This window comes from Cuculus canorus, chromosome 2, assembly GCF_017976375.1.
Source record: "Cuculus canorus isolate bCucCan1 chromosome 2, bCucCan1.pri, whole genome shotgun sequence".
NCBI lineage: Eukaryota > Metazoa > Chordata > Aves > Cuculiformes > Cuculidae > Cuculus > Cuculus canorus.
Genome location: NC_071402.1, coordinates 28,389,111 through 28,415,247, shown reverse-complemented (window position 1 = coordinate 28,415,247; position 26,137 = coordinate 28,389,111). Strand labels below are relative to the sequence as shown.

The 26,137-nt window shown below is 36.7% G+C and overlaps 1 protein-coding gene across 2 annotated transcripts in view; it reads right to left on the bottom strand.

Moving 5' to 3' along the window:
- Positions 1-26,137, bottom strand: part of MMP16 (matrix metallopeptidase 16) — a 185,562-nt gene that overhangs the window by 81,226 nt on the left and 78,199 nt on the right. Inside the window, exons 2-4 of one of the 2 annotated variants that reach the window (XM_009558042.2) lie at positions 24,438-24,586; positions 17,582-17,704; positions 976-1,280 (exon numbers count right to left, since the gene is read on the bottom strand). In XM_009558042.2, coding sequence (XP_009556337.2) covers positions 976-1,280; positions 17,582-17,704; positions 24,438-24,586 — 577 coding nt within the window. The remainder of the gene's footprint in view (positions 1-975; positions 1,281-17,581; positions 17,705-24,437; positions 24,587-26,137) is intronic. The other variant, XM_054059412.1, reaches the window with a different exon arrangement.

Here is a 26,137-nt window from a genome sequence, read left to right as displayed (position 1 = left end):
TCTTTTGTATGCCGTAAACATCCTCTTTGTGCATCTGTGCATTGTCTTTTGTGCATCATTGTTTACCGAATAGACTGTCCCAAATTCTATGTAATAGGCTTAAAGAGATCTACAAGAACAATTGAGGATGCTGGAACCAAAACGTGTCAAAGCATCAAACACAGAATACGTCTATATAAAAAGTCTTCTTTGATATTGTTCTGCAGAGATGCAAAGGCTTGATTTAAATTCAATTTCCTAGATAATGGCAGTGATTTAGTTACAGCAATTTGGAGTTGGAAAGGGCCAAATTATACTTCTGAGAACACTAACTTTAAAGACTATCTTTAGTCTTGATTTGATAAATTTTAGGTATGCTAACTGCACTATGCAGTCACTTATTTGACTACAGGGAATGTACATCTTAAGTAAATTGGAATTATTGTTGAGATTAACAATTCCAAATGTCCACAAAAGTTATTGGGAAACACCGACTCTGTACTTAGAATTGTCTCTTCAAGTGCTGATTTCAAATGCTGTCACTGCATCACTGTGAAGAAAAACTGGAGAAGACTAGGTTTTATGTACATTGGTATCCACTGTACTGGTAGTTTCACTTGTTCTTAACCTCTCTTATATCACTGCTGAAGAACATCCCACATTTTCCAAAAACCTAAATCAGATCTATATGGCAAACAATTTCAAAATGAAAGGAGTTTACGTAAACACTCAATAGTGCATTGTTTGAATGAGCAAAGGTTCCTAACAATAATTCAATGTTATTCAAGAGAAACACATTTTCATACTGGAACTTACATCTAGTCAGAAACTTTTCTGCCTCAGATTCTAATAGACCCATCAAGTGAAGATACTTCTAAAGCAATGTGAACTCAGGAAAGAAAACTGTATGACTTCAGAGACAGGAAAGCATGGAAATAGTCCTGATAGCTGAAAATTCAAGCCATTTATTTTGTTTAAACTGAAATCTTCTCTTACCATCATGATTGGGATTTCCCAAAGTCCATGGCTCATCTGAGTCAAAATGAGTGTCTCCTCCAATTCCTGGCCCAGGGAAATATGCATGAGCCAAAAATCCTCCCTCCCCATCAAAGGGAGAACTGTCTCCATGAAAACCTGATGCAAAAATGATTGTAATATCCACGTCCCTCTTGCCATTTTCTAATTCAATATAAGGAACTTCTTCAAATGTTAGAGGAGTTACATTCTGCCACACATCGAAGGCACGGCGAATGGCTTTACGAGTTTCAGCATCACCTACTTTTGGAGTGACGTTCTTTATGCTGAAAGAAACAAAGAAATGTTAAATAGATTAAATTTGACAGAGTGGTATGTGACATTGCTTACATCCATTTCCCCTTATTATTAAAAGCACTGTTTTAACAGAAGGTGCTAGTCTATCATTATAGCCTTTACAAAGAATATTTTTATGTAAATGCACAAAATTATTGTGTTGATCTATACAGGCCTCTATGCTAGAACTTATTATATGTTAGCTAGGTTACTCTCAGCAGTACAAAAAATCTTATTTTTAGAAGATTATTTTAAAATGAAACATTGTTAACAGTGGGATAAACAGATTAATCAACCACTGACTGTTTACTTCCTGGACCACAATTAGAATTCATCACAGCTAAAGAACAGCATGTAATTTCTAATAAAAAGAAAAATGTTTCCAGTTAAATGAAATTTTAACTTCTTAGTGAGTCCATTAACAATAGCAGAGCTCCATACTGTGACCACCAACCAGTATTAACAAAGCCTTAAAAACATTTCTTGTTGCATTCGTAACTGAACAGAAAATTCCTCATCAGAAGGCAAGCCTTTTCATTTCAGCATTGGCTAAGATGCCCTTTTATGATCTGATTACTTCTTTAAATATCACAGAAAGCTGTAAAACCATCAAAGCAATCATTTTAGAGGAGACGATTATGTGCTAATTCAGAAATATATATTTAAACAGAAATTTCAGCCTCCACTACTTTTTCAAATGACACACAAATGAGAAAGACAAAAAAAATAAGAAATACAGTTGAGTTCAGAGTCACAGTTATTAGTAAATTATAGTGGTATCATCTTAAAACCCCCCTTTTTTTATTACTGAATTGAAGAAAAGAGTGGAAACAATTTATTTCAGACCTATCCAATTTCTTCCATAATATAGCCGGGAAAAACTCTGAAAGGTTTGTGTCTGTTCTGAAACTGCTGCAATCAGATGCTCTTTGTTAATTTGCAATGTACTCGACTGAATGTCCAGCACAAATTTTGGAAATTACATAGTTCTAGAATATATGTAAGATTTATGTGAGTTTGCATGGCATATTAATGCAGAACAAAAATATTTTCATGAATACACATGTAATGATTGATTTGCTTGGTGCATAAAATGTGCTTGATTGTATGGTATTGTAAGACTATATAAGTGGAAATAAATCCTTCAAGTCTAAATTTATAGATCTGGCTTCATGTAGATAATATTTTATTCATAGGTTTATATGGAAAACACGGTTATCTTATTTTGACTCAAAAAATATTCCTCTGTTGAATCCAATAATGTTATTTTTATCAAATAATTATTTCTTTTTAGCTAGTATGTATGTTCAGAAGAGACATCAAGACAGATTAGAAGGCAGTATACCGTTGAGAATCCAATGCTTCCCTTGATGTTTTGTTCCAGAGATGATTTAACCAGTCATTACATACTTCTGCCTATTCTCATATTTGTCTGACTTATAACACTGGTTCTTATTCTGTCTTTCTCTTTCACATGTATGAGCTTTAAGAACTTCTTTTCCTCCTAAAAAAAAGACATTTCAAAGACATTTCTGCACTGCAAAGTCATTGCCTTTTTGTTGTCTCTTTAAAATTAAAATCTGAATTCTTGAAATCTATTATAAGACATTTCCTCTAGTGTATTGAATATTTTCTGTAATTTTATAGTATTCACTCCAATTTTGCAAAGTTCATTTAAAATTGACTCTGTCAGAACTGCGAAGTAATTCTGTAATAATTTCAGTCAGAAAGAAAAGGTCCTTTGATCTGTAGACATAGCCTATATGATGCAAATGTCATGTGACTCAAATTGTTTTCTGTGATGCCCTCTCTTCATCGTTATTTACTCATCAGCAATTTTATGATTAGTGTTATGTTAATTTTTAAGTGATCAAAAAAATACCAGAATGCCTGGACCAACTATCAGTCCCTACAAAACCTCTCCCTGAAAGCTCTCTCCTTTGTGAATTACTTTTTTGAGATATTTAATAAGCAGGTTCGTAAGCTACCCGTCCTATGTCCCTTGAGAATATATAATATTTTACAACCAGAGTGTCATGTGGCGCACTTACACTGCCACCACCAAAAATTTGACAACAGTTAACCTGTTACTATGCTAAGAATACTACTTACAAAGCAGATGAGTTTTCACTTAGTCAGTCCTGCAGTGTGCTTTCTAAAGCATGTAAATTGTCTCAAGCACAGTTAATTGAAGAATTAGAACCTCCATTATTTTCTGTGTATAATGAATAAGCAAATCAATCAAAAGGTTTTCATAAAACATAGAATATGTCTAGCAAAACTGATATTTTGATGTAGGAAAAGTAACACTAGGCTTATGTAAACAGAGCAGAAGGATGGTCTTACACTGTTGTATGTGACATGAGCAAATGGATAAAAACAGATTGGAATTTTGCATTTCATAGAATCATAGAATCACCAGGTTGGAAAGGACCCACTGGATCATTGAGTCCAACCATTCCTAACACTCCCTAAACCATGCCCCTAAGTACTTCATCAACCATTCCTTAAACACCTCCAGGGAAGGTGACTCAACCACCTCCCTGGGCAGCCTGTTCCACTGCCCAATGACTCTTTCCATGAAAAATTTTTTTCTCATATCCAGCCTGAACCTCCCCTGGCGAAGCTTCAGGCCATTCCCCCTTGTCCTGTCCTCAGTCACTTGGGAGAAGAGGCCAGCTCCCTCCTCTCCACAACCTCCTTTCAGGTAGTTGTAGAGAGCAATAAGGTCTCCCCTCAGCCTCCTCAAGGCTAAACAACCCCAGCTCTCTCAGCCACTCCTCATAAGACTTGTTCTCCAACCCCCTCACCAGCTTCGTTGCTCTTCTCTGGACACGCTCCAGAGCCTCAACATCCTTCTTGTGGTGAGGGGCCCAGAACTGAACACAGTACTCAAGGTGCGGTCTCACCAGTGCCGAGTACAGAGGGAGAATAACCTCCCTGGACTTGCTGGTCACACCTTTTCTGGTGCAAGCCAAGATGTCATTTGCCTTCTTGGCCACCTGGGTACACTGCTGGCTCATGTTCAGTTGTCATCAACCAGCACCCCCAGGTCCTTCTCTTCCATGCAGCTCTCCAGCCACTCATCCCCCAGTCTGTAGCACTGCATAGGGTTGTAGTGCCCCAAGTGCAGGACCCGGCATTTGGCCTTCTTAAACTTCATGCCATTGGTCTCAGCCCAGCGGACCGGCCTGTTAAGATCCCTTTGCAATCTGTAGTAAATTGATTAATTATTTGGACTAAAGGGGTTTGACTCAGGTTTTAAAACTTATCGCTTTACTTTTTCTTGCTTTTTCAGTGCACAGAATTAAGTTTAATCATTGATTGCAAATGAAAAATTGAGCCATTGTTCTAGTTTCACACACATTAACTAGGAGTGATTACCTATGATGGGAGATCTTTTCGAGGGGATTCAGCTATTGAATTACTTTCGAAATAGCATCCTACATCTCAAGATCGATTGTCAAGAAGAATGACTTTTCAAAGCAACATTCCGTATTAAAAAAAAAGATAGATTTCTGTCTTCCAAAGCAACCTTCTGGAGAGGGTGATATTATACTGAAAAATGTAGCTACTAAAAGAAATTAAATAAATCAGTAGTTACTCCAATATAAGAGTATTTCCAGAAAATTATTATCCATTTTATTGTGTTTAACACAAGCCGTGTTCAAACCTAGAAGAGCATATTCCAATACTACGTGTAACACGAATGTTGAAGTTGTCTATCTGGGAACATTGCTTAGAATAATTCACTGATGCAGACACATGAAATTCAAGGTATTTTACATTTCTTTCATGATGTTGAACATATAAACTCCAAAGGAGAAGTACAGAAAAAAGATAGATCCATACAACAATCCATCTAGTATCAAAATTCTAGGACTCATCTCTTAAAAATCTTCAGGTTAGACAGATCACTGCAATAATAAATAAAGTCTTATATGAACCTTTTTTCTATGACATTTGGCTCTACGTCTTAAAAGCCAGCAGTCACTTGAAATAGTGGTAAGTGTCACTGATAATACAACACGTATCTTACACTCAAGGTGTCCAGGGAGTGGAGGTCAAATAAAAACAAGTAGAAAACATGTCAACTCAGAAACATTCCTTTGGCAAAGTGATAGCATATCGAGACAAAGGCCATCACGATAAGAAAACAATACTTCAGAAGTATTACTTTCCTAACCTGCAAGCCTAGTGATGATTTCACAGAAAAGATGTTCAAAAGAGAGAAAGATCCATTGTTGACCGTGACCAGATTGGCTGTGCAACCTTAAGAAGCTGAAGCGCATACAATTCCTTCCAAAGGGAAAGTATTCCAGTAAGCAAAAGATGATCTATAAGATGAAACATTTACTTTGATGTTATGTATTAGAAACTAATAAACTGAATGATACTTTGCACAAATTTTGAAATCTGTTTTTCTTAGACAACCACAACCATTTATCAGTTTGAATGCAGTATTTTGTGGCTATTATTGCTGTTTGATGCAAACATGATTTTCAACCTGATAGTTGCTTTAAAATTATACCTTTTAAATCTATGTCTTCCACAAGAATAAGATTACATTTTTCACAGTGATTTACTATTACTACAGATGCTTGAAGAGTCTTGTTTCGGAAACCTATTCTGAAATTCTGAGCCTAATGATTTTAGAAAAGCTTTGTATTTTCCTTCCCCTTCCTCTTCTTCCCCAAAATAACCTCAGAAAAAATTATTCATGTGTCAGTGACACATTTTTGGCTTCAACGGCCTTGTAAGGCTGTCAGGATATAACTTACTTGGCTGTGTAAAATCAGTCATCTGAAATTTAAATACAGTACAAGTAGCATATATTTGCTATTAAATTTCACAATTTTTTTTTTCTTCCTGAGCTGTCATTAGAACAGCTCGTTATATGTTTCACGTAAACTGCTACAATGTGGCATATAAAATCAACCCTTCTGACCCAAGGTAGACCCAAGAGCTGTTCAGCAAATGATAGACAAAGCCTGAAATGCATGAAGTTTATCATTACTGCTTACCTTAGCAGTAATGGCCTCTACAAGAGTTGTAATAACTTAGTGACAGACTTCTTCATGGCCTGTAGACTTCCATATTTCTGTTCTCCACTGCATATAATAAGTCTCAGTTTTAAATTGGTTCTGTGCTCATTTGTGTATTAAACCCAGAATACAAGATTAACAATATCTTGCTACTCTGTTGTGCTGATTAGACTGGATACTAATAAGTGCTTTTGGAATTATGAGGTAATTATAATGATGTGTGTTTATCTTTTTTTTTTAAGAACATGAATATATCCATTAAATATAAATGAGGAAAATATTTCTGCAATGACATTTCCTTCAAACATTCCAAGGTTTTCTTGGAGCAAAGTAAAAAATTGGAAACCCTATTCTAAAGAAAGAAGGACACAGAAGATAAAAGAGCAGGAAATTCATCTGAATAGGTAAAAAGATGCAGTCAGTAATCTGTTTGAAGTAAGACAATTACAGATTCGCATTTGATATGTAACAGTTAAGATAAAATTAGTTGAATCATAGCTTAAATTTGAATAATTTGTTGAAACTACTTACTCAATTCCATCCCTTTAAACCAAAGCTAGACCGAACCAAAGTGTTTTTTTTTTTCTGTTCATTTTTTTTTTAAATCCCATTGTCACTTTTACTAAAACTAACAGATGATCTCTGGTCAAAGGTATATTTCATTTCACAACACCATTTCTCTAGAGATACTTTTTATCAAGTTGCTTCATTAATGTCTCACTGATGTGGGTTTTCTTAGCTTCAACTTCTTTCCAGTCTCAATTTGCTAATTCTTTGTAGCTATAACCTAAGAATGTTTCTCATATAAAATGTGATCTTGGTTCATATAGCTCCTGCTCCATCTCATTAAAATCAAATCAGAACAAAAACTGATTTTCCCGTTCTGTGATCACATTAGAAATCAACCTACTGCAGCCATGTTGGAAAGAATTTATAATTATTTTCCCTCTTTGGTTTCATGGATAATATTCTCCCCATAAATTAAAAAGAGATGAAAACTAACAAAGATGAAATTTCCAAGATGTAAAACCAAGATTAGCAAAATACTTGACAGACAAGTGCTTTTATAGCAATTATGTTCTAAGTATTCCCATGTCATAATTTACTAACTAATTTTAAATGAATAAAATGCAACATAAAATTTTACACTCATAACACATTGATAATCAAATATTTAATTATTTCAGGATTGCCAAATTAGGTAAATAGTGAAGAAATGAGAACTGATATCCTATACTATTCAGCTTTTAGATGAAAAGACTGACACTTAAAAATACATCTAAATTGAAGAACATTTTTCTGTTAATGTTGTGAAAAAACATAACTAATCGGCTTTATTCATTGTTACATAGGAATCCCCTTTCAAAACTATAGTATAATCTAGATTTCTTTTTCATTTAGTGATTCATTTTAGAATCACTGCAGTGTAATTTAATCTCTTTTACTTAAGTATATTTTACATGTTCTACCCTCTTCCATTCAGAGGTTAGAAATGCTAAAGTATATTACATTGCTAACATAGTTCTTTAAGAAAAAGACAAGCATTACTTTAATTAAGTTGGACTTTTGGAAAGCACCAAATTTTAACAAAGGAGTAAGTATGCTTAAATTAACACTCAGGAATCAAAGTATTCCATTTTATTCAGGTTCTTAAATATTTTCCAAAATGACACATGCAGATATCAGATAGATAATGGAAACTTTCCTGTATATCATCAGCTTTGCTATAATTGCATTTTTTATGGTGTTTCTGACTGAAAGCTGCCAAGAGAGGTAGTAGTAAGAACAAAAGAATGTTTAATAGAACCTTAATTAGCATCTAATTCTGCATCTGAGCTTATTACAAAAATCTAATGTTTAGTGTTAGTGATCAGAGCATCCCTAACCCATTAGTCATTAAGGGTTTAAGTCCTATGGCAGACAGTCTTAAACTTCATGAGAACTTTATTGTATGAAACAAGTAATCTGTTCAATACAAATTATTGTCTTTCTAGACTTGGAGCTGTAATTCATCAGAGTGCCAACAAAACATGTAAATAAGAACACTAAGAATTCATGGATGGATCATTTTGAAAACATTTGTTTTCAAAGAACCACAATTTTTTTTTCAAAATGCAACTCGGAAAATTTCCCCCTCTGGAGGTATCTTTTCTTGACATAAATCTGGATGTATTTTCTATACTACTGTGTGTTCTGCAGTACAGATGGGCTAAGAACTTCAAAATTTGTTACTGGCTTAAAATGGTATGGTAGGATTACAGAGTGCACAGTTTTTCCACTGTCTTAAGGTCTTATAGGCCTCATATGTATGTAGGAAAAAAATATATCAAAGCGCAGAATAATTACGTAAGTGCTTCTGGCATGTTTCAAAATATATTAGTCAGGTACAACTCAATTAAACCAGAGAATGTTGCTAGTGTATTGAAGACTACTTTTCAGACATTTCAGTTACTCATGAATTTGATAAAGTTAGGGTTTTCTTGGCAACGCATAAAAAAACCCCATTATTTTCTCTTATTTCTGCTTTTCATTTTTAATGGAAAGACAATATGTTCATATCTTGATGCAGACGTAGTATAGCCATATATTTAAAAAATAATGCAGTGTGACCATCAGTACAAGTACAATTAATAAGGTGTGCACTTCCTTGATTTAGGAAATGTTTTCAAGTTATTCCTCTGTAGTGGTACACTTAAAATATTTTTTAATAAAATGTCTTGCTGCTACTTTGAATCAACATGATTTTCCAAGTTTTTCCTTAATTTTCTTACTTTCCATCATGGCTTTTAAAAACCCAAGTAAAAATTCTTTTTCCAATTCCACACAATATGGATCATTCAGACCATGGAAATAACACTGTCTATTACTAACAAGCCAGACAGGACTTTTCATTGACTATTGAATCTCTCAGCTAGCATTCATTCATTTAACTGAACACCATAAAGTTAGATATTCCCAAACTTTCACCTTCTGTTAGTTTTTGGAGATCTGAAATCCAGCAGGTATCTAAATTGTTGAGAAAGGAAAAAGGCATTAATCTAGGGCTTGACCTAATGGCAGCTGAAGTAAAGAAAAAGATTAAATTAATTCTAGTTGGTTTGGGAGGAAGCTACTGAACATCTACAGTTAAATTTCCTCCACTAATTAAGTTTTTATATATTGGTGAACCAACAAATTGGTCTTTTTCTTCCTCAAGACAGCAAAATAAATCTCAATAGCTTTTAAATTATCATTTTATTTTAAATTGTTACGAGTTCTAACAAATGATTGTAATTCACAGAATCATAGAATCACCAGGTTGGAAAAGATCTCTTGGATCATCCAGTCCAACCATTCCTATCTGCCACTAAACCATGTCTCTGAGCACCTCGTCTACCCATCTTTAAAATACCTCCAGGGATGGTGACTCAAGGCAAAGTTTGGCTTTTTAGAGAGCATTCTCCAATTCTATTTGCTAAAGTGTTCTGCAAACTGAATAATCTCAGCAACTGACCAATGAATGATGGTGGGACTTAAAATTATGACTAGCATGCCCAAAATTCTGATATGGAGAACTTTATATTCAGCAATTCTTTGTCTAAAAAGGACCTATAAATATTTATGTTCTATTTTTACAAAGCTGATTGCTCTATGGATTCATATTGTTGCTCCTTGTTTAAAGTACCAGATGATTTACTTCCGTAACAAAAAATGAGGAGATAGTTTTTTGAGAGAGAGACTCATGAGTGTGTAAATCCCTTAATAGGTTTCTTAGATTTCTTCTCTCCCTCTACATAATGTTCAAGGAGTGTGGTGCAAAAAGATACAATATAAAACACTAAGGAAGAATCAGGACTGCATCATCATTTCAAGATTGCTAGCTTTTATCCTCCCGAGGGACTCAACCTATCAGAAATCTGCTGGAAATAAAATACAGTGGAGAGGAAACAATCTATGAGGTTCCTGGAGTGTGTGAGAGAGAATTTTCTAACACATTTGATGAGTAAGCCAACTAGGGTGGGTGCCCTGCTGGACCTGTTGTTTGCAAACAGAGAAGGACTTGTGAGTGACGTGATGGTTGGAGGCCATCTTGGGCTCAGCAATCACAAAATGACAGAGGTTTTGATTCTTGGAAAAGAGAGAAGAGTCAGCAGAACTGCCACCTTGGACTTCCAGAGGGCTTGTTTAGGAAACTGGTCAACAAAGTTCCTTTGAGAGAAGTCCTGAAGGTCAAAGGAGTCCAATTATTCAAGGAGGAAGTCCTAAAAGCACAGGAGCAGGCTGTTCCCATGTGCTGAAAGACAAGCCAGTGGTGAAGATGATTGGTTTGGCCAAGCAGATGACTCTGGCTGGACCTCAGGAAAAAATGAAAAGTTCGCGACCTTTGGAACAAGCAGCAGGCAACACAAAGACTACAGGGATGTCATGAGATTATGTAGGTGGAAAATTACAAGGGCCAAAGCCCAACTCCAACTTAATCTGGCTGCTGTGGTAAAGGACAATAAAAAATGTTTCTATAAATATGTTAGCAACAAAAGGAGGGCTAAGGAGAATCTCTGGCCTTTATTAGATGCAGAAGCAAATTCAGTGACAAAGGATGAGGAAAAGGCTGAGGTATTTAATGCCTCCTTTGCCTCAGTCTTTAATACTAAGACTAGCTATTCTCTGGATACCCAGATCCCTAAACTGGAAGACAGGGATGGGCAACAGAACTAAGACCCCATAATCAAAGGGGAAATGGTTGGTGACAGTCTACATGGCTTAGACACACACAAGTCTATGGGGCCAAAAGAGATCCACCCAAGGGTACTGAAGGAACTGGCGGAAATGCACACCAAGCCACTTTCCACTATTTATCAGCAGTCCTGGCTAACTGGGAAGGTCCCAGTTGATTGGAGGTTACTGAATATGACATACTTCGACAAGAAGGGCTGGAAAGAAGATCTGGGGAATACGGGCCTGGTCAGCCTGACCTTGGTGCCAGGGAAGGTTATGGAGCAGATCATAGAATGGTTTAGGTTGGAAGGGACCTTAAAGATCATCTAGTTCCAAACCACTTGATGTGGGCAGGGATACCTCCCACTACACCAGGCTGCACATCCACAGGCCCCATCCAGCCTGGCCTTGAACGCTTCCAGGGAGGGCACATTCACAGCTTCCTCCAGCAACCTATTCCAGTGCCTTCACCACTCTCATCAGAAAGAATTTCTTCCTAACATCTAATCTAAATCTTCACTCTTCCAATTTCAAGCCACTTCCCCTCATCCAATCACTACATGCCCTTGTAAAAAGTCCATCCCCAGCTTTCTTATATGCCCCTTTCATGTACTGCAAGGCCACTGTAAGGTCTCACTGAAGCCTTCTCTTCTCCAGGCTGAACAACCCTGACTCTCTCAGCCTGTCCTCATAGCAGTGGTGCTCCAGTCCTCTGACCATCTTTGTGATTCTCCTCTGGACCCATTCCAACAGCTCCATATCCTTCTTCGCAGTCCTTCAGGCATGACTTGCCCTTGGTGAAGCCGTATTGACTTCCTCTAATCACCTCCCCATCCTCCATTGTGCTTTAGCATAGCTTCTAGGCGGATCTGTTCCATGATCTTCCCAGGCACAGAGGGGAGGCTGACAGGCTGGTAGTTCCCAGGATCATCTTTTCTACCCTTTTTAAAAATGGGCACAATGTTGCCCTTCTTCCAGTCACCAAGGACTTCCCTTGATTGCCATGACTTTTCAAATATCATGGAGAGTGGCTTGGCAACCACATCAGCCAATTCCCTCAGGACTGTGGGATGCATCTCATCAGGTCTCATAGAGTTATATATGTCCAGGTTCTTCAGGTGGTCACAAATCTGATCTTCCCCTACAGTGGGAAGGTCTATACTCTTCTGGTCTCCATCTTGCTATCCATTGACCCAGGAGGGGTGAGGAGATCAGATGCCAGTGAAGACTGGGGTAAAAAAGTTCTGGAGTACCTTAGCTTTCTCCTTGTCTGTTGACATGAGTTCACCATTTTTGTTCATCTTTGGGGGTATGCTTTCTTTAACGTTCCTTTCCTGGTTGTCATACCTGTAGAAGCCCTTCTTGTTATTTGCTTCCCTTGCCAAGCTCAGCTCCATCTGCGGAATGGCCTTCCTGACTCCATCGCTACACAACTCATCCTGAGAGCCGTTATGCAGTTCACACAGGATAACACAGATGAAGGCACTAAAGAGGGATCGCACAGGTTGGATCAATCGGTTGACATCAGTTGCATAGGGTTCAACAAGGCTAAGTGTTAGTTCCTTCACTTGGGCCCCAACAACCCCATGCAACACTACAGGCTTGAGGACAAATGGCTGGAGAGCTTCTTGGTGGAAAAGGACCTGTGAGTGTTGGTTACAGCAAGCTGAACATGACCCAGAAGTGGTCCAGGTGGCCAAGAATGCCAATTGTATCCTGGCTTGTATTAGAAATCATATGGCCAGTAGGACTAGGGAAGTAATTGTCCCTGTGTACTTGGTGCTGGTGAGACCACACCTCAAATACTATGCTCAGTTTTGGGTCTCTCACTACAGGAAGGACTTTGAGGTGCTGGAATGTATGCAAAGAAGGGTAACAAATTTGGTGAATGGTCTGGAGAACAGGTCTTACGAGGAGGAACTGGGGTTCTTTAGCCTGGAAAAAAAGGAGGCTCAGGGAAGACCTTATTGCTCTTTACAACTACCTGTAAGGCATTTGTAGTGAGGTGGATGTTAGTCTCTTCTGTCAAGTAACAAATTAATAGGATAAGAGGAAGTGGTGTCAAGTTGTGCAAGGGATGTTTAGTTTGGATGTCAGGAAAAAATTCTTCACTGAAAGGGCTGTCAAGCATTGAAACAGGCTGCCCAGGAGGTGGCTGAATCATCATCATCCCTAGAGATATTTACAAGACGTTTAGATGTGGTGCTTCGAGACATGGTTTAGTGTGGAATTTGGCAGTGTTAGGTTTATGATTGGACTTGATGATCTTAAAGGTCTTTTCCAAACTAAACAATTCAATCACTCTGTGATTCTGTGATTAAGATCTTTGTAGTTTTTTTCTGTAATGTGGCTATAATTTTCATTTTCTCTACATGTTCTCCTGTGCTTCTGTGCTCTTTTGACTGGTAAAAAGGTTCAACTCACCACTTTATGTTTCTCTCTTTGTAAAACTAATGTTTGTATGTAACGTAAGTAATAACAATATTAACATGTTATACTAGCATGAACTATGTGAGGCACAAAAGAAACAGTAAGCAATATTGTTCTGTAACTTCATTAGAAACAGAAATTCTAATAACGATCTTATTCATTAATTCAAATCAGTGGAAAGCTGCATTCCCCAAAGGAAAGTATAATTAATGCAGTACAACGCCAATTCTGTGCTGATGTTCCAAATACTGGAGATTTTGCAGCACTTTGATACCGTCTGCACACACATATTTTCCTAAGAGTAGTTATCACCCAAGTCCAAAAATGTAAGAAGTGGCCAAAAAGGACATAATGAATGTAAATTATAGTCGTAAGTCAGTTCTTTGAAGCTCTGTCTTGAAACTTTGGAGAACTGTTTTAGTCTGGAATATTATGAATTGAAAATATGGAAATATAGAAATAATATTACATTGTGTTTGTATCTTTTTTGATCCTCTTACCCATGATTACAGGGACAATATAAAAGGAAATACATTCCAAATGAAATTAATTAATTTAAATTTAACAAGTGCCAGGAGCAATTCTTGGGGAAAAAAATTAGCGATAGACAGAAAAAGTTAGAGCAAAAATATAAGTAGACACAGTTTAAAATGTATTTATATGTGATCTCAATTCTACTTTTCCATTAATATGTCTTGGTGTTTTGCCTGAAGAGATAATTATTTCATTTAAATAAGGCATCTGAGGATATAACCTAAGACAAATAGCCAGACAGTGACTGGTAAACGTAGCTTTTGGTCTCTTTCCAAGGGCTCCCCTCAGCTCCGGAACTGTACCTCTTTGGCAGGGATGCATACAAAGAACTCCAGATCTCTGAATTTCATAGAGTCCAACAAATGCTTATACATTTATAGCATTATATTAAATATTTTCTTGAAATAAGCAACAAAGAAGCAAATTTGAAATGCTTGCCTTTCTTTGCTTCAGTCAAAATCCTTGGCAAAAAAAATCACTAATTTTAGGAAAACCCATTAACTGCTGTTAAGGTCCATGTTCTGGTCATCTGTTGGTTATTTTTTAACACAATGGGAGTGCTCACAAAAGCCAGTGAGTGCAGTTCTGTGATAACTGTGATGGATGGCATATTTTTAACTGTTCATTCTGTGTTGCTGTTCTTTTGGGGAAGAGGGGTTTGGGTTTGAGTGTGTTTTGTGTGGGATTTTGGTTTTCTTTTCCAGCAAAGGTGGATGTATTGGGTTTGTGTGGCAAGGTTTTGGTAGTGGGGGAGCTACAGAGGTGGCTTCCATGAGAAGCTGCTATAAGCTTCCCCTGTGTCTATAAAGCCAGTGCCAGCTGAGGGGGGGATGAGGACTGTGCAATGTGAGAATATGTGAGAAACAATTCTGCTAACACCAAGGTCAGTGAAGAAAGAAGGAAAGGAGATGCTCCAGGCCCCAGAGGAGAGATTCCCCTGCAGCCCATGTTGAAGACCGTGGTGTAGCAGCCTGTTACCCTGCAGCCCATGGAGGTGGAGCAGATATTCAGTCTGCAGCCCATGGAGGACTCCATGCTGGAGCCAGTGGATGTGCCCAAAGGAGGCTGTGACCCCGTGGAGAGCCTGCACTGGAGCAGGCTTTTGGTAGGACCCATGGAAAGAGGGACCCACATGGATCAGGTTAGCTGGCAGGACTTGTGACCCAATGCAGGACCTATGCTAGATCAGTCTGTTCCTGAAAGACTGCACCCCATGGAACATTTCATGATGAACTGTAGCCCATGGGAAAGACTCATGTTGGAACAGTTCCTGGAAGACTGTCTCCTGTGGGAGGGACCCCAGGCTGGAGCATGGAAAGAGTGTGAGAAGTCCTCCTCTGAGGAGGAAGGAGTGATGGAGACAACATGTGATGAACTGAGTGTAAGCCCCATTGCCTATCCCTCTGTGGCACTGGGCGGGGCGGACAAGGGAGTGGGGAGGGAAGGAGACAGAGAATTAGGGAGTAAAGTTGAGTCCAGGAAGAAGAGAGGGGTGGGAGGAAGGTGTTTTAAGATTTAGGTTTTATTTCTCATTGTCCTGATTTTAATTGGTAATAAACTGATTTCCCCAAGTTGACTGTGTTCTGCCTGTGACAGTAATTGCTGAGTGATCTCTTCCTGTCCTTATCTTGATCCACAAACATTTCCACTACATATTCTCTCCCCTGTCCAGCTGAGGAGAGGAGCGATAAATCAGCTTTGTAAGTGGAAGAGGCATCAGACACTGAAATGAGAGAGAAAGCATTCCTTCTTTGGAGAAATTACTAAACTTGCTTAGTGAGTCCACGTCAGACTACAAGATTTGACTGACCAGGAAGACACGGAAAGCAACTGTAAACCTGCAGTTCATAAAGTGACTGAGAAGCGGCACTGAGAAAAATGGAGCAGACAAGTGATGCTAGAGATACAATCAAAAGTTCAGGGAACAAAGCAACTTAAAATGTCCTTCAGTTAACCAGTATTAAGCCTGTAAGCAGGGAATTGCTGGGAAGAACAAAGCAGGTGAAGACAAGCACGTAAATAATTTTCTTTTTTTTATTGTTGTCCTTATTTACTTTGAGGTATTTTTTAACTCAGAGACTAATACGGTATTTTTTCTTCTAATAAAATGTAGGTTTCCCGCTTGAAGTCTTTTGGTCTGTAATTCCCTATGAAAAGTATAATAGGCTTGTTCACTTCAAAGCTCTGGTTGACTGCAGGTCTTGCCAAATTGTGAGAGAGAACATTTTATAAGAGGGAAGGCAGGAGTTAAAGAATTGCTATGAATTCTTTGAAGTAGGAAAAATGACTAGATAGTTGCCACATAGTTTAGTACCAGACACCCTTGTTTGTTATGATAATTAATGTCTTCTGTGACAGTACAGAAGATATACATGGTAGGATTTAGACAGATCCTGTACCAAAATAGGGACTATGACTCTCTACAAATCATAGTGATAGAAAGCTAGACATATTTGTAAATGACTATGCATGCCTTGTCATATGTATGCACACATACTATATTTAAATTTTAAAATATAGAAAAATGTAAAGTTCTGTAGGTTACATTCACATTAACAACAAAGGACTCTAGCCAATACAACACACTAATCTCAAGGCAGTCACTTTTCTATTGCTTGAAGTTATACCAGCATATAATGTCTTAAAATAGAATTCTCCAATTCTGACATAAGCCATAATATAGACACAAGGTCACTAATAAAATTCTGTCTTCACTATGGTATGAAGAATCTTCTGTATGACCACTGGAGCTTATGAACCAAAATTCAGTACTGATATGGGTTTTTAAATAATAGAACCAGTTAAAGAATCTGAAAACAAATTTCTTTCTCCTCAGAACTTACCCTTGTTAGATATCACAGGAATCCAAAAATGTTGTGTAAATTTTCAAACTTGGCTGTATTGGAATCTTTGACTGGCTGATAAATTATGGCTTTTACATTATATACATGACACATTTTTTGGTTGACAGACCTCTAGCAAGTACACAGTTTGCATCAAACTTTCCCTGCAAAGATCAGTTTTGACAGTACACGCTACATTGTGTAAACTACATGCTAGACTCAAGAGTTATACTGATGTACAGCCCTGCATACACCCCTGTGCCCGTCACCATGTAGGCAGGAAATGGTTGGGTCAGCGACTCACCAAATTGTAATCGAAGTATTTTGCACCTAGAACAGACTGGTAGGCATCTACATTTTGCAGAGACTGACTCCTTTCAACAACTTATTCTACATACTGAGTTTCATCAGAGTGCTCCTAGTTTCAAAGCAATGTTCCCTGAGAAGTTGCCAAGAGGACCGAAAGGTAAGTTTAAGGACATATTGGGTGATAGACCAATGCTGACATCTTCAGAGAATTTACCAGTTACTAAATGCATGTGATTTTAATTCAAGAAAATACTTTTCTTCTTATGTAGAACATACATACTTATCAAAGAGGTATCCGAATCAGCATTTCTACATCACACATTAATAATAAACTTCTCAAAATATTGAAAAATATTTCATAAATTTATATTTACACTAAAATAAAAGTCAGCACTACCAGTGAGATTTATAGGTCTATATTAATAACTTTGGTACCTGTAAGTGATATGTTTGTGTTGCCATTTCTGTCCTGTTAACGCATAGCGTTTCCGACGAATGTTAAATTTGGAGTTACCTCTTGTTTGGTCAGGCACACCACATCGAGGCTTCTTCATCCAGCTGCAATAAACATAACCACATAGTTAAAGCCACATGAAAGGCAAATCATAACCACTGCACCTAACTAACAGAAACACCAAACTTTTTTGAAGTTACAGTATTACCAATTTTGTGTCTACATGCAACAATAACTACAAAAATAAACAATTATCTCCTTACCAGATGTATAATTTGTGGCGCTTCATTGCCTCACATAACATTGAGAAACAAATTTAATTGCTGTTATTTTTCCTACTTTTCTTTTCCTACAATCTCTGAACAAAGACTTCACAGCTGGACAAGTCTTTCACAATCAACAATTTATTCTGATTCATTCAAGGTAATTATGATGTGACCTACTACCTTGCTTGCTGAAGGTGAAGTTAAAGTATACACACAAAGATTTAGTCAAATCACTACTTAGTAATTTTTTTTCTTTTATCCTGTCATCTTTCTCTTTTGTTTCATTGTCATATTTAAACAACTCTCAAGTTCTTTTAAACAAAGGGCTCAGTCAACTGCCAGATTTTTTTTTTTAATTCGAGGTACTCAAACTGATAACTTTTTAATAATATTAAGTTCTTCTATCTTACCCTCTTTCCGCACAATTAAGAGTACCTCTTTGCATCTGTAAGCTCCTAATGGGGATATTTAACTCAAGAATCCTGACTAAGCATACTTAATACTCTGCACAAAATCAAGCTCAAAAGGTCTAAATCACAAACAACAAAAATTACCATTGCAGGAGCACCAGGCTTTCCACACAAATGCTCGATTTTTACAGCAGCCTTCAATATTTCAGAGTTTCCCAATATTTAAAAAACTTCATATTTGTCAACATTTCAAATATGTCAAAATTAGAATGATGTTTGCATCCAAAGCATTAAAATCAAAATCAGTATCATTTAATCGTTTCACACTTGTAGTGTAAAGGGTTATTTAGCTGGAGTAAAAGTGAACAAAACTCAGCTGAAGTTATTATTTTATATAAGCTCAATAGCTGCAGAACTGTTTACCATCAGGAACATAGTAAGATTTAAGACATTCACTGCCTAAGCAAAAGACGAATCTCCTCTGTTACTTTTCCAGTTCATTTGGCTTTGTTTCTAACATGCCAAATAACTACTCATGTAAAAGCTGTAGTTTCACAACGGTATTTACCACAAGAGTAGTCATACATTATAGTCAGGCTTTCATGAATTAATTTCTGACCATTAAACTGGCATTTAAGGATTGTTTCAGAAATAAATACATACACAGCAGCTGTATGTATACTTTTAGACACATTGTCAGTAATAGGTTTTTGCAGTGCATGTTAGACCCGCATGCAGTTACCATGCATTTTAATAACAAGGTATATTTAAATTATGCTGTTGAAACTGCACACACACATACTGCAGAAAAAGACATACATGTACAAAAGATCAGTGTTCTCACCTTAAGGTGATATCACTACATCAAAAGAATGAATAAGACATAATGAAAACAAAGTATTATATTTTGTTAGAAACACTGTGCAAAAATGCTAGAGTCCTGAGCAAAATATATAATGTATCACTAAGGGCAATGACTTTAAATCAACTGAATTAGACCTTCCCCCGCCAAAAAAAAGTTTAAATTATTTAGCTTAACCGATGGAGATCTATGTTAGTAACAGGATTTGCTCACTGACAAGCCAGGGGTAGATAAATGTAAATATTCCGAGTTGTGAATTTAAAAAATAATCTTCAAAGCAGTTATTGAAATAATATCTCAAGTTCTGTCAAAAGTTAAATACTCTTACAGAAAATAACATTACCATAAAGTGTTTTACAGTTAAGATTTAATACAAAAAGTCAAGAACAGCAGGTAGAATTGACACAAAATTCAACTCTGTATAATATTGTCCTACCAGAACTACTGACAATCCATTTTTAGCGAAACAAAGCATAGCCCAAAATAATATGTTACGGAATTCAAGCAGTCATAATTTGTTCTTGCATCAATTTAGAAGTGGCATGTACCTATCAAGAACGTTATATTTGTACTCTCGTTGGTTTGTATGGGTAGCAGATGTTCCATGTTGTCATGCAGTCTGGCTCACTAATGTTCTTCCACGAGGGCTGCAACTGTGGTTCATATACAATACAAATCCCAATGTAAATCAAATGGAAGTTGTTGCAAAAGCAGTTCACTAGTGCTCAGGAAATTCACGTAAAATTTAGGGAAAGATGCAATTTGCAGATAAAGAGTTGGACCACCACCAGATCTATCACCTAGATCTTAGCTAGGATAGCTAAGTTACGTTTAGCTGTCAGAATTCTAAACAAATTATTACATGGTTAGTACTAGAGTTCAGTATTTTCTAGTACATAAATAAGGCAAAATATAAACAACTTCTGGTACACATATTTTGCTTTTTTTTTTAATCTGTTAGAAGTATTTTTTTAAACAGTAATTGTTCTCACACTATGAGGAAGACTCCTGTTAGTAGTAATCATACTTTTCTGTTTGAGAGGGAACTGACACATAAAGTATTTATTTCTATTTTCTTCCAAATACAGCTGCTTTTAAGATCATATGATCATGGTCTTCCATGTTCTTCATTGCTTCCTGGAGTTTAATTAACTTTTTGAAATAACTGTTTTTCATTTAGAAAAGATGCATGCTGGTATTGACTTTGCCTCTTTTATCTGTTTGTTCCTGAACTCGTAGAAATCTTTTATGCTGCAGCCCCTTAGAATTAATATATTATCAGTGCTCAATAAAGAGGCTTAATTGTGACTAATGTACTTTATCTGTAGACTATGTCACATCAAATTCCTCTCAGAGCTCCTTTAGCTTAAGAACCGAGGAGCTATTTATGTCAAGAGGAAACAGTTTAGAGTCACAGAAAATCAGAAAAGATTAAAAAAAAATATGCAGCAAAACTGTAATGCTCTTCCAGTAGAGACAGAACAGAAACTGAACTACTTGTAACTCAAGCCAATTGCTTAAACGTATCTTTTTCATTTGGGCATTAAGCCGAAGAATCTCTTTCTGTCTCCTCACTTTATTAAGCCTTCAGGAAAAAGTTCTGGTGTAAAACGGAATCAAAAAATCAAATAATCCCACCTTTGGTTAAACGCCCCCCCACATTTATGCCTAATCAAAACCGCTGCTTAGGCTGCATAATGGTTTTGGTGGTTGTGGGTTCAGAGAGAGGATGGGATTGATAGAGTTACAGAAAAAAAGAAAAAAAAGAAAAAAGAAAAAAGAAAAAAGAAAAAGAAAAAAGAAAGGAAAAAAAAAAGGAGAGTCCAACTTGACTCAGTGGAACTTGACTTAGTGGCTGGAAAAACTACAGACATCTGTTTAAGAAAACTAATGAATTACAACCTTAAAATTCTTGTGAGGAGAGATAGATATGTTTCCTAAACATCTTTACTCTTCCCTAGTGCATTTTGCTGTTACAGGACTTTACTGACACTCCTCTAACTAACAGAAAGCAGTCAAAGACTGATGTAAGATAATGTTACTGACAATGATTTGTCTGCAAGGCTTCTGACTGAATGTTTGCTGAGGGCACCAGACCTTATGTATAGCTTTAGTACAAAAAACATTTATTAATAAAACAGACTACTAAGTCTATTTCAAGAGCTCAAAATTTACTGTTTACTCTTACTCTGTGATTGACAATTAGTATATAAACAGCAAAGATCACACATAAATATGATTACATCTTAATTACAAATCTTGAAGTAAACTTGGTTTGAAGATCTGCTGAGCATAAAAATAAGTACATTTGCCATTTATTTGTAAAGGATGACACTCAAATAAAATGAACGCTTTGTTACTATTGAATAGATTTAGTCAGTATCCTATACAAAACTATTGTATCTGCATATCAAGAAGTTTGTGACGTACCCCTTTAAACTGAAAAACATGTTTTGGAAATAAACATGTATAGCAGTTTTAAGAAAAGAAAGCAACTAGTGTTCTTCTGTTTAGCATGTTTGGATTAGGGATGTGAAAGACCAGGATGTCAACAGTGGATCCATTTTCAGAAATGTCCTTGTAAATATATCATTTGCTGTGCCTAAATGAATCACTGAAAATACTGTGGCACCGCATGCAAACATCAGACAGTTATTTTCCCGGGGTTTGTCACAGTCATGATACTTCTATTCAGAACATCCCTCATATTTTTATTTCATTATAATGAAGGCTTCTTCTACCACTCACACTTTCTTATCTCCACCAATAAGCATGTATCATGCTGTTGAAGCCACTTGGGAAACAAAAAATATGGCAGAACCAAGTGAATGGTCATAAGTAGGGGGAAGATAAACACTGTTAATATTTATGCATGTAAAAATATTCATCCATGGAGTATCTCTTTTTAAGAGCACAAAATTCTCCCAGGAGACTTTTGATGATGCTGCTGCAGGACAATATTACTCTGTTAATATACCTAAAATTGGTTCTTAACAAGTTACTAATACAATTTCTTTTAATTGTTCTTCTGAAGACAAAGAAACACATTTTAATCTCTTCTCATGCTAGACATGCTAGAGAAGCAGGTACATCCTCACACACAGGATGAGAACATACTGGTTATCAGTTTTCTGTTGTACTCTTTATAATCCCAGGATTGTATGCAATTATAACATATTTATCACAGAGAAACAAATTACAAACTGTCACATATTTCTTGTCAAAAGAGCATATGTATACTTTCTGTGTAGATGAAAAGGAAAATTATTTCAGTTAGACAATACCGTCATAAATGAATAATAAAAAAAAAAAAACTGTATCTTTTTCATATAGTTACATCTCCCAATAATATTCAGTGGTAACTGAATTCAATGGTACCATGAGGCCACAGTTTAGTTTAATGAGTTTTTCTCAACACCAATACAAATGTGACAAGTCTTTAAGAATCAGTTCTGTTCCCAACTTGATTCAAGTTAATGCAACTCCAAATGTGTAAGTAAATGCAGCATTTATCCAGCAAAAATTATACGTACCTAAGAATTGCCATGCTATAATATACCTTTCTGTGTAAAAGCAAATCATGCATCAAAAGGTTTGGATGACTCAATACCTTCCAGATGGTAAAATTAATGCTTTGCACTGCTGCATAGACAGATTCCTTTTTCTCCACATAGCAGAAGACATAGAGACAATCTTGCTGACATGTTGGCCAACAAGGTTAATTGAGAAAACATAAAGCACTTCCTTTGCAATTACAGTTTTATGTTAGTTTGGTTTTTTTCAGCTCACTAGATGATATCATAAACTAAGAGATGGCCTCCACTTTTCCTTAGGTTACCACTTTCTATCCTCTCTGTACTGCTAACTGTGAAAAAAACTATTTTCTTTCTAGTGAAATATATTGCCTCTTACAAAGCTGCCACTAATATGTCTTTAAAAGACTATTACTGACTGGTATAGCAGCACTCTCCTTTCAAGAATCCATCACTAAAGCTGTATGAAGAGCCTATCCTCTCTACACTGCAGATTGGATCATAAACATACTTTTGAGCATGGGTCTCTCACAAGGCACTTAATACTATTGCATTGCATGTTCTAAGGTCCTTTAAATTCCTAAACTGAGGGATGTGTGATCAACTCACCTCCCCTCAGGGCAGCCCTAAAATCTGCTTTGCTTTATTGCTTTTCAATGCAATAATGCATGTGCCAGTGGAATAAAATGATTTTTCCAATCCTGCCAGCATTTTGGGTAGTCTCTTTCCTAAACTCTAAATGACAGAAAAATCATTCATGTCAGAATAATGAAAGATGACACATTGGGTTGGAGCTAGTAAATGGAAAATGAAGGAGGATTTCCACTCCTGTTTCCTACTTTCCTACCCCCACAAAGAAAGCCTTCTAGAAAAGTAGTCAAAACATATTTAAATAAACTAAATGTTGGATATGTAGTGACAGTACTATATTATTGTTTGCTTTTCAAGCAAACTAACTTTTTCTAAAACCATACAGTAAACTTTATTGCATTTAACTGGAATGGGTCCAACAAGCACTTCAAAGCTGAGTCCCAGATAAGCAGATAGGTTTTCATATTTCATATTTTACTAATACTCTTTTGCAGGTTTTTGGTTTTGTTTTTGTTTTTGTTTTTTTTTTTGCATTTCCCTGGAACATTTTTAAAATTTGACATATTGCAGAGTTGTTTGGAAGTGTCTCTTAAGAGCTCTGTTTCACAAAGTTTCTCTGTGCTCAGTCTGTCAGAAAAATCAGACACTGCTGGACTTAAATTCAGAATTGCAAAGGGCATGCAAAATTAATCCAATATTATTGCATGGCCACACCTGGTCTTTTGTTACTGAAAACCATTAAATTAATGGGCCAGCGGTGTGTGCTAAAATTGTTTGAAATTAGAATAAGGAAATTTACACTTAAGATTTTCCAGCAAGAAAAGAATCCACTGTAACACATTTCAGGAATTCTTGCCAATTTTGAATAAGTTTCTCCACTTCTGTATTGATAACCTTTTGGCCTTTTCCGTAGTTAATGCCGAAACATTTTCTTTACAATCACATGCTGAAAGGCAGACAGCAGTTAGGCCAGTGACTACCTGCTGCCATGAAATACAAAAGGTGAAAAATATAGAAAAGACAAGGAGAGAGAGACATTTTAACTCCCCATCTGATGCTGCAACGCTATTTGGGTATTCCAGTTACCCTGTTCCATATATTATAAAGTTTTTCCAGTTCTGTTTTACCCTGCTTGAAACAGAAAAGTCAAGAGCAGTTCATTGCTGGTTACTTACTCAATTGTGTTCCTGTCCACTTTTCCTGTCATATTAATGCCATAGAACTGCTGCATGGCAGCTATAGCTGATTGCATGGTTTCTGCAGAGCGCAACACCGACATTCGGGGGTCAGTTGGTGGAAGGTAGCCATACTTTTGTAACCATACCTGCAATGACAAGTGCAGTGGCTATTAAATAGAAATTAGAGATAAAAAAATGTTCCCTAGTAATTAGTTTTGTATCATATATAATATTCTAATTCAGCAAGCATAAATCCTATTAGTCTGGGCTTTTTTTGTTTGGCCTTGGTTTTTTTTGGTTTTTTTTTTTTTTTCTTTCAGGGAATAAATTCTTTAGGGCTTTTATTTAATCTCCTTTATTAAAGATTTTGCTGTTGTAAGGCTTACAGTGTTACCTACCCAGGACCTAGCTCTCTTTATTATCTGAAACTGCCTACTTCAAGAATGTATTTCATATATTTCTCTTTATTTGAAGTTCTCACTTAACCACCCAACCCTGGCTCTTCTCGGCACTTCAAGAATTTTTGAAGCAGACAAAATATCAAATCTACAATATATGCCACACAGAACTGACTGTCCACAGGGCACATAACAACATCCATCAACTAAAATAATAAATCCACAGTAGCTGGCACACAGTTACACTATATTGTCTCTCGAAGAATATGAAAGGGAGGGTGGGGAGAATATCAAAGTAGCAGACTTATAGGCAACACAGGTGGCCAAGAAGTAGTGAAACAGCAGTGTCTGTGCCCACTTACAGGAAACTCTCTCATAAAAGGATCTTACTTTTTAGGTCAAGATGGATTTAATGCCAACTGTTTATGCTCTTAATTGTGTAGAAATCTGATGGAGCAAGTATGGTCCAGATAACCTGAGAGCTTTATGGATCAAAGCCAGTATCTTAAGAACACTCGGAAAAACCCTTTGAAACATGCTGTCCTCTTGAGGCAATATTTCGTAAACAAGTAGCTGCAGTTATCTTAATGTTTCCAAGCACTCTCAAAATCTAGCCTATACAAAGCACAGAGTAAGACTTTTAAGGCAATAGGAGCACTGATAAATCTTTAAAAATGTCTTCACTTCTCATTTAAGGACTGGAAGGACTCACTACAATGAAAGGTACATATATTGTGTCTCTACAAGACACAGTTAAATTGTGTTGCTGCAGCTTCACTCTCCCCAGTAACAAAGTACTTGTGACCCACAGATATGATATTCTGTTATTAAAAAAAAGGGTATGCACAGATTCGTTCAGCCACCTCTTTCAAACACATCACATACCAGTTCACGGATTCTGAATCATTACATTAATGAATGCTATCCACCCACTCTCCCCTTAGAGCGTGTTGTGGGTTCTGTCTGCTTTGTACAACACTTCTGGGGTTTTTTTCTGTTTTTACACACTGTTTATATACAGTCTAACACCAAACTCTGTAGCTGCAAATTTCGGCCTGAAGTTTAAGTTGCAGTGCCAGTCAGAACTCAGTTCCATAGCAGTTAACCACATTAGTGGTGCATTCCATTTTCCAGATCCAGCGAATAACCTCAAAATGGATCAATTCATTGCTATGGTGTTAACTTACTGGCATGTATAACATAACTGACTGAACATGTATGAACATCGTGAACATCAGCTCGGTGTACAGGGAGGATTAAGATCCAGCCTAACCTCTTTCACCTTCACACTATCTCTGT